Genomic DNA, 10,563 nt, shown 5'->3' with positions numbered 1-10,563 from the left:
ACCTATTGACCGATCATCAAGGGGGTACATAATAATGATTACCGACACAAGCGCAGTGTCATGGGGTTTATGTTTAGCTCGATATTATAACTCATGGCATATTTTTAATGATATGTTTACATCATATCAACTATTTCATTTTATATTGATGTATTTATATCAACTTTTTAAACCAAATCTTGTGGTCTAAAACTCTATTACAATTATTAAACCTATGTTGTTCACTCAACCATTGTGTTGACATTTTAAGCATGTTTTTCTCAAGTATTTAGATATTATGCTTCCGCTGTAGAACTTTGATGTTACTTAGAAGGCAAGCAATGCACTGGGACCAGAGTTAACATTTGCGTCAATGTCGATTTTGACGGGGTGTTACATACATACATACATACATACATACATACATACATACATACATACATACATACATACATACTTACATACATACATACATACATCTAGTGATCTAATTATCTAGTTACAATTGACACATATCGCGAGATCTGTTTAATCCAATGCAACATTTCGGTGAACGATACAACAAATACAACCACCAACAAACAAGTGACCACTAGATGGTCACTCCGTCCAATAAATATCCATTTTGATACAAAGAGAAAACTTAAACTTAAACCAACATCTGACGACCAGCAACAAATCGAAAAAAACCTAATCTAAACTGAACTTCGCAACGCAAAACCCCCTCGAAACTCTCTAGCTAATGAACACACTCTCTATTCATACCACCAAGCTACTGGAAACGCCGTACGGGATGCCCAAGAACACGGACCTTAAAACCATAACAAGCAAATCAAACAGAAACTCTCGATAATCAAAAATTCTAAATGCACCCGTCAAAAAACTTACCACCAAGACACATTAGACATTTGAATCCTTCCTACGGAAGGACAAGAAACTACCGATAGTCCTCCCCAGAGAACCTATCCCTGTAAACTGTGTCATCAACAACGTTGGCACCGCCGGAAAAGCACCGTAGTATGCCGGAGTTAACAATTGTTAGGGATGGAGATGAGTTTGAGATAAAAATATCAATTTGCTTGTGCAATTTAAATTAGGAGGGATGAAAACAAATAAAAGGATATAACATAAGGATGATTTTAGCAATTTGATGTAAATTATTTGTAAACTAGGTGGTCTGGATAATGGGAATTGGGGTTGTCTTTTACTTGTTGAACATAAGATGAAAATGACTAAATAAAAAGTGAAAACTTGAATAGACAAAAATACCCCTGTGCAACACACATGTTCTTACTAACAAATTTTTTGTAACGAACGTTAGTGAGAGGGACCAATCGCATAATAACTGATACTTCAGTTATCAACCGAGTCAAAAAAAAATTTAATGACAAATGTGAAATATGAGACAAACGTTTAGGATCAACCGTATAATTTTTTCATAATTTTATAAGAAGTTTTATATTCAAAACTCACTAAATCACATTTTGACAGACATGGAAATTAAATAATTAGAAACAATCTGTATTCTTCATACCGCATTTACATATTAACCAATTCTTTCAATCATTTTCCTACTATAAAAATTAATATTTTGTGTATCGAGGAATATTTCGTGAAACGTAAACCAAGTAGCATATAAATCAAGCAATTCAATGGATGTATAAGGTCCCACACCCATTTGACCATGAGCAAAATCTGAATTATTTGGAATTTGCTGTGTTTAATAGACAGATATACCAAATAATTGAAGTCAACTTTGATTAAAATTCTTAAAATACCCTTATACCCACAAAAAGTCAAAAACTAATTCGTCTACATACACACAGGGTACATTAGTAAATTTAACATTACATCTGTTTTAGTTATCGTTTATTGATACCTATATATTGTATGTTGCAAACAAATCGGAATGTATCAAATATTTACCAATTTCTAGTTTTCCACCTTTAATCCTACAGACTCCATGGCAAAACATAGTCCGATGACCGGCAGAAGCTGGTGGTTGGTCCGCATGACCGTATTCCTGCAATTATTCATGGCGGTATTAGTCACGTCACAGTCCAGTAATAACGGGACTACTAACGGGACTAATACACTTATTAGGCGGTATTGTAGTCAATATGGCGTAACAGATGAAACGTTTTTTCTAAGAAACTTGAATACAACCCTTTCTAGTCTCCGAAAACAGCCATCTAATCAGACAGTGTACCACGCAGTTGCACGGACTCTAATCAACGGTGAATCGGTGTACGGTTATGCTTCGTGTAGGGCGTATCTTAATGATTCAGAGTGTTTGAGATGTTTTAATATCGCTGAAAAATCGGTGAGTGTGTGTGGGATTGTTAATGGTGGTCATGTTATTTACGATGATTGCGATCTCAGGTAATCAATTTGCTGTTTCATGATTTTCTTCTACTTAATTAACTATATATGATATTTCATTACTAAATTACTATATATGATTGAAACTCTTTTATAATTACTCTGTGAATTCGTCATTTGTTTTTAAATATAAGTGTGAAGCTAGTTTATGTTTTAGGTTAAGTTGAAACGTAACACCTTTTATTTAAGTTGCCATTTGTCACATACACACACTAAAACCTCATTGTTTCCTGCTTTACTCTTTAGTATTCATTATTGATTTTGGAATTATTACATGCTTTAAAGATTTCTTTAGTAAAAAATTAAGGGTTAAGATAATGATTAAATTAATTTAACTAGCTATGTATGTTTAAAGTAAGACTACGTTATTTAGCATGTTACTTGGAATAAATATTGGAATACTTCTATTACTACAATTAAAAATTAATTATCAATGGACAAGATCAACAACAACAACAAAACCCAATACCACGTGAGTGGTGTATGGGGAATGTGAGATGTAGTCAATCCTTTCCTTATCCGAGAATAAAAACAAGTCATTTTTTCACCCAGAGTGAAACATTTTTAAAAGTAGAGAAAGTCATTCCTCTCTTTATTCGAAGGATAAAGAGATCGCTTCCGAGTGGACCTCCGGCCAATAAGTAGAAAATTCTTTTTTTTTTCAAGTAATAAATTAAAATTAAAAATAAAATTGAAACGCCATGAAAATGGTATAATCAAATTTCCATGAGTTTTAAATCTTGGAATTCAATTTAGGCTCTAACGGCAGTCAAGACGCCATCAAAAATAGAGCCTCCAATGGACACAAGATCATGAAGGGTAATACTTAGATTAATAACGGGTCGGATCCCTCTAATCGGTTTCAACAGTGTGAGGACCGTCATTTTCAACCAATCATAAGCATAAATTATTTACGTAATATAGAGGAGGAGGTTAATTTACCAGAAAAAAAAAACCGTTAGTTTAGTAATTTTAATTCTACTTATAACACTATTTGATAACCATTTATTTTCCAAAGGAAATAGATAGCGAAAGGATCACAGAATTTAACACGATCTAGCTACAGTAAATAACCCAACTCGATATAATGATATCGATGAGGTGGTTAAATCTTAAATCAACCATCTATAACGTTTGTTGATCGATGACCTATAAAAGTATTGTAGGTTATCGTCAAGAAGACTGATCTTGAAACATTAGGAAAGAATGACTGCTACGTAAAGTATAGTATTGGCGATCGTTAAACCGGTTGTGAGTCATGTCGTAAGCGCTAGTTGGATAGCCGTACAAGGGGTGGAGGAGGGTTTAGGGTAACTTGCGGGTCAACCCAACATACAAACCCTAATAGAAAATCCTACGTCATCAAGTCCACCCGAGTTCATTATGATAAGCTTGTCAAGTACCATATTGAACTCCTCATTTTGTTGTCGAAGAACAAGTTCACACAAAGTTGCTCGAATAGTTGTACGTAAACTTGCGCGAACAGCGACACATTAAACCGCGAAAAGTTGTGCTTCAAACAACACGAACGAATGCACAAAAGAGCGCTCAAATAGTAGCGCAAAAAGAGCGTGCGAATAACTGTGTGAAGGGGCGTGCGAACAGTTGTGAAAGTGAGCGAGCGAACAACTGCACGGAGTATATGATGCACTTGAACTTCATAGAGTAAATTAATAGCTCAATAAGAAAAACAAACCTTTAAATACCCGAACGTTTGATTGCACGAGTACGATACATTATGTTGCGTCTCTCAATGAAAACAAAAATTGACCAAACATATATTTTCAGGGAAAATATATCGTTGATTACGAATATTGTGGGGTTTAAGGATCATACTTCCTCCGTCCCATATTAATATTCCGATATTCCATTTTGGCCTGGACCAAATTAATAGTCCACTTCCATGAACAGATAAGAATAATAAGGTAAAGTTCTATAATGCCGTTTATGTATGTGGATATGGATTAGAAGAGAAATAAAAAGTAAGGGTAAAACTGAAAAGTAAACAGAAAGTGCATTACTTTTATGACATTTTCTTAAACTGTGATCGAGAATTTTGTCTGTAGACTATTAATATGGGAAGGAGGGAGTAGAATTTAAGACTCCGGTTCGATTACCGTGAATAACTCAGATCGATATGATGATACCAATGAGGTGGATAGTGTTATGTCCCCCAATCAACAATGTTCGTTGATCAATGACATATAGAAGGTTTGTATGTTAGCGTTGAGAAGACTGACAAAGAAACCTTGAGAGATAATGATTGCTATGTAAACTTGTCGTGTGTTGTTGAATCAGAGTGTAATCTACACTCTACGTAATGTATTGTATTGCCGATCGTGTAGCCGATCATGAGTCGTGTCGTAAGCGCTAGTTGGATAGTCGCACAAGGGGTGGAGGAGATGTAAGTTGTACCCAATGTTTATAGATGGAAAATTTGGCTTTAAGGTAACTTGCATATAAAACCGTAAGTCATCATTATTATTAAGAGATTTTCAAGTGATAGTTCTAATCTCTTAAAAAAAATATCTAATACAATAAAAATTGGTAGTTTTAAGTTGGTGAGATAGTTATTGATTATATGCGTAGTACATGGTGAATAATGCGTGTTCAAAAATCTTAAAGATAGCTCTAAGCTATCTTTAGAAAATATCTATTATATATATATATATATATATATATATATATATATATATATATATATATATATATATATATATATATTCTTTTTTTAAATATGGATATATTTTTATATATTTTTTTAATTTTGGATTTTTTTTACTCACTTTATTTTTTCTTTTGCTTCTATATTTCTCTTCTTTTTGACAATCAAATTTAGCAAACATGATCCTAACCAGTTACAATCAAGCGTGGTAGACTGGTAGTAAGCTTTTAATTTTCGTATCTCTATCTAGATATATATTATACTAGTTTTATGAGCCCGTGCGTTGCACGACAGTTGTACAAATTAGTATTCGATAACGTTAGTATTAATCTTTCATCAAATATATAATACAATTGCAATGAAAAATTATTAATTACTAACTATATTCGTATATAAAGCATTAATATGAAATATTAACTTGAGCTCGTGCATTGCACGACAGTTGCATAAATTAGTATTAGATAACGTCAGTATTGATATTTATGAAATGTATAATACAATTACATTAAAAAAAACTTTATTATTAATAATATTTGTATCGAAAACATTAGTATTGAATATTAACGCATAGATTATGAGCCCGATTATATGACAGATTGTTTATTTTAAAATATAAATATAGTAGTCTTTAATTATTAAAATATTTATTTTAATGAATAATAAATAAAACTTGAAGTAGTATTGATATTAATATATTTGATAAGATATGAATTGTTATTATATTTAAATTATGATTATTATTATATACGTAATTAAATAAGTAAAATATTTATTAATTGTATTATATTACATTATATTATATTATATTATACTCCATATATAATTCTAAATGGTGTAACTCAAAGTTACCTACCATCCAATCACATTGGTCCCTCTTAACAAAATTTACCATTGAAATCATTTAGCTCATCCACACCTTTTTTTTTTTTTTTGTTTTGTAAATTTTGTTTACGAACTATATTGTTATTTAACATATGTGATGCCCCGTACAAAACCATCGTGTACGAATCATTAAAGCATGATCATTACAAGGTTAAGTACTACATGCTGTAATAAAAGAAGTTGCATTCACGATAAAAGATGACGTCATAACCGACGTCAATTGTTTTACACCAACAGTATGCTTCTACGAATAGCAAGCATGAATAAATGTATGTGACCCTTAGGTCGTTACAAAACATAGTTTCAAATGTATTAAAGTTTGAATGCAAGATAAACAGTTCATGCGGTGATAACACTAGAGCAGCGGGTGTCTACGGCATGACTAGCACGACAGCGGAAGCAAATAACCTTAAGCACCTGAGAAAAACATGCTTAAAAACGTCAACACAAAGGTTGATGAGCTATAGTTTAACAGTATGTAAGGTAGGCCACGAGATTTCAGTGCTACAAAGAGCGTTTCAAAACAGTATGATAAAGTATATGTTAACCGTGGGCACTTGGTAACTAACTTAACGTTTATACCCCCTGAAAGTACACTTGGCAAGTGCGTATGTATACGAAGTATTAAACACCCGTTAAATGCTAGCGCTACTAGCCCGAGTGGGGATGTCAAACCCTATGGATCCATATCTAAGATTCGCGTTCACCGGTTCAAAAACCAATGACTAAACGTTACCGAGCTAAAGGGAATGTTTATGTCGTTGTATAACCCACACATATATAAAGTTTAAGTACTCGTTCCTAGTATGTAAAACATAAAATCCGCATGTATTCTCAGTTCCCAAAATAAGTTAAAGTAAAAAGGGAATGCTATAACTCACAATGATAAAGTAGCGGTAAAGTATGACTCGAAAAGTAAGCAAGTAATGAAGGTTGTCCAAACGGGTCCTCAACCTAAGTCAAATAGTACTAAGACAGTAAATCATCCGAATAGGTTTAAAAGTATGTAAATAAGGTCTTAAGGGTCATCATCATTCATCATTTAACAAAAGGTGTAAAGTAAGTTTCGTTCGTGAAAAGAGTTTAAAACAAAGGCTGAGTTCGATCAGTCACCACGGCCTCTATACCTACTGAAATAAGGTGATACCAGTGGCCATGGCTTCGTATATGAGTCCTTTAGTTGTGGTAAAATTTACAGAAGCAAACTCGTCTTCGTTTGACCGTGGCGACGGTCTAAGTGCGAGTAGGTCAGAAATTTCTGCACAACGTTAAAGGACATAGTGATGATCGGAGGGCCATAAATCCTAAACCGTAACTCGGATTAAGACGAATCCTATATGAAAAGTTATATACTCGAACAGAGCTATCTGAAAATCATAATTATATAGCCCAGGTTGTACGGGTCAGACACAGAAACAGTAGAACAGTAGGATCAGTAGGTTCCGGTGGTTCTTGGTGCTCGATGCTTATCATGGTTCTCATCCTTGATGCATATAGCTTCAAGTGTACAACTCGTTGATTTGTTTGCATAATTTTCACCAAGGTTTGACCATCATAACCCAAGTGTAAGTCTAATACATGAAGCACAACTCTCTTAAGTGTTGCAAGTGTTTTGATGAACCAAAGTTACATCAAAGTCTTAGATTTAACACATTCATGAACTATAAAAGTAATATTAACCAAGTTTTGACTATTATGACTCATTTGTAAGTCTAAGACATGTAGCACTTAAGTGTTGTATGAAGTTTGATGAACCAAAGTTACATCAAGGTCTTAGATCTAACACTTACATGAACTTTAAAACTAATAATAAGTTACAAACTTGAAAGTGAACTTATGAAATCAAGATCTTAAGTTGTAGAACATAATTCTTAGTTTGATCTTGAAGATCCAAGACTCAAAAGTCTAGATCTAACATAAGTGTACAAAGTTATAGTTAAAGAAAACTTACTTACATGTTCTTGAACTTTCAAAGTTAACTTTTAGTTCAAGATTAATGAGATCAAAGTTAACTAGTAACACTTGACCAATAACAACAAACAAACATGAAATTAAAGTGCATAAGATGAAGACATAAACTAAGTAAACAAGTAAATAAGTTCATGGATTGCATACTTTAAAGATTCAAGCCTAAGTCTTGATCTTTAGAAAGTAAACTTTAAAGTTTACTTCATGAACTTCAAGTATGATTTACAACACATGAACCTTAAGCCTTTTAAAAAAAATAAGATAGAATCATAAACTAGTAAGTTTATGTTCTTGAGTGTTCTTGTAAATACAAGATAAAAGAAGAATGAAACTAGTAAGTTTGATTCTTGAAACCAAGTAAGTAAATAACAAACAATAACATTAATAACTAGTAAGTAAACAATGATCAAGTAAACTACAACAAGTGACAAAAGATGATGATGATTTGTGTAGCCAAGGCTACGGTTTTACAAAGAAAAAGAAAGGAAAAAAAGCTTCAAGTTTACTTACAAGAACTAGAGAAAAGAGAGAAAGTTGGAAGTGTTTTTGTGTGTGTGTTTGAATGAGAGAAAATACAAGTGATACTAGTGAATCAAATGGTAAAAAAAAAGAAGTTGACTCCCTTATGGCCAAGGGAGGCCAACGGTCTACAGCAGAAAAAAAGGAAGGGAAGTGTTCAAAGGTCACTTGCATGAAAAGCCTTAAAAGTGTGGTTAATAGATGGCCATGCATGGGGATTATGTGTAAACTAGATTCCAAGTGTAACAACTAACTAGTTAAACTCCAAGGTGATACTTACATGTAGTAGAAATGGACTAGTTAATCCAATAAGGTGTAGGGTGGGCTTATAAGTCTATATTCATGAGTCCATTAACATTAAACAAGTCCAAGTTCCATTAATTAACAAATAAATCCAATTAAAGCCCAAGTAACTAACTAATCACCATAGTTAATTAATATAATTAGTAAAATCAATCATGAATGTAAATAATACTTGAAAATATTATTCGTGTAAGTTTCGCGTGTCACAAAGACGTTTCAGGCAATTAAAGTCAAGTACGGGCAATTATGGCAACATGTAAATGTAATAACATACATTCGTTTAATCACTCGTATTAATAATAATAATTATAAATAAATAAACGTTGAAAAATCCAGGGTCGTTACATTACCCACCTGTTAAAGAAAATTTCGTCCCGAAATTTAAGCTGAGGTAGATGGAGGAGTCGGGAAAAGGTGAGGATACTTCTGCATCATTTGATCCTCTCGCTCCTAGGTAAACTCAGGTCCTCGTTTGGCATTCCATCGTACTCGGACGATCGGAATCTTGTTGCGTTTCAAAGTTTTGATCTCACGATCCATAATTTCAATAGGTTCTTCCACAAAGTGAAGTTTGTCGTCAATCGTAAGTTCCTCAAGTGGTATGATAAGTTCAGGTGCAGCAAGACACTTCTTCAAGTTTGACACGTGGAAGGTAGGATGAACTGAGCTCAATTGTGCTGGAAGATCTAAACGGTAAGCAACGGGTCCAACACGTTCCAAAATTTCGAAAGGGCCAATGTATCGCAGGTTTAACTTTTCGCGTTTTCCAAAACGGATCACACCTTTCCAAGGTGCAACTTTTAACATTACACAGTCGCCCACATTGAATTCAAAGTCTTTACGTTTAAGATCGGCATAACTCTTTTGACGGTCACGAGCAGTCTTAAGTCTAGCTTGAATCTGAGCAATCTTCTCCCTGGTTTTATGGACTACCTCGGGTCCGGTGATTTGCTTTTCGCCTACTTCGGCCCAACAAATAGGAGATCGGCACTTACGCCCATACAATGCTTCAAAAGTTGCAGCATTAATGCTCGAGTGATAACTGTTGTTGTAAGAAAATTCGACGAGTGGCAAATGCCTTTCCCAGGCCTTTCCGAAATCAATGACACATGCACGCAACATGTCTTCTGATGTCTGAATCGTTCATTCACTTTACCCGTCAGTCTGAGGGTGATAAGCAGTACTCATGTCAAGACGAGTTCCCATGGCTTCTTGCAAAGAACGCCAAAATCTAGAAGTAAAACGGGGATCGCAATCTGAGATGATCGATAAAGGTACACCATGACGAGATACAACCTCTTTGATGTATAATTGAGTAAGTATCTCCATCGTATCCGTTTCCTTCATCGCTAGAAAGTGTGCAGATTTAGTAAGGCGGTCAACAATAACCCAGATGGTATCGTATCCGCCCACCGTCTTTGGTAGCTTGGTGAAGAAATCCATCGTGATCCTTTCCCACTTCCATTGTGGGATTTCCGGCTGTTGAAGTAACCCAGAAGGTCTCTGATGCTCGGCTTTAACCTTCGAGCAAGTCAAACACTTACCAACATAAGTCGCAACGTCCTTCTTAAGATTCGGCCACCAATACTGTTCTGTAAGGTCGTGGTACATTTTTCCCACTCCAGGATGAATCGAATATCTCGATTTGTGTGCTTCATCAAGTATAAGGTTCCATAGATCTCCATAAAGAGGTACCCAAATTCTTCTGGCATAACATCGGAGTCCAGACTCCCTAACCTCGAATCGAGAAACAAGTATGTTCAAATGTTCATGAGATATATTCCCCTCCTTGAGAGCCTCATCTTGGGCTACTCGGATCTGACTGTTGAGGTTCGAATAGATGGTGATGTTCAGAGCTCTAACAC

General features: G+C 34.4%; 1 protein-coding gene across 1 annotated transcript in view; it reads left to right on the top strand.

Annotated features, from left to right (window-relative positions):
• The first annotated feature begins 2,014 nt into the window (after positions 1-2,014).
• LOC139863928 (uncharacterized) overlaps positions 2,015-10,563 on the top strand; it is a 136,084-nt gene continuing 127,535 nt past the window's right edge. Inside the window, exon 1 of the mRNA XM_071852527.1 lies at positions 2,015-2,361. Coding sequence (XP_071708628.1) covers positions 2,015-2,361 — 347 coding nt within the window. The remainder of the gene's footprint in view (positions 2,362-10,563) is intronic.

This window comes from Rutidosis leptorrhynchoides, chromosome 8 (genome assembly GCF_046630445.1).
Source record: "Rutidosis leptorrhynchoides isolate AG116_Rl617_1_P2 chromosome 8, CSIRO_AGI_Rlap_v1, whole genome shotgun sequence".
NCBI lineage: Eukaryota > Viridiplantae > Streptophyta > Magnoliopsida > Asterales > Asteraceae > Rutidosis > Rutidosis leptorrhynchoides.
The sequence above is the reverse complement of the archived record's forward strand: the minus strand, read 5'-3'. Positions and strand labels throughout refer to the sequence as shown.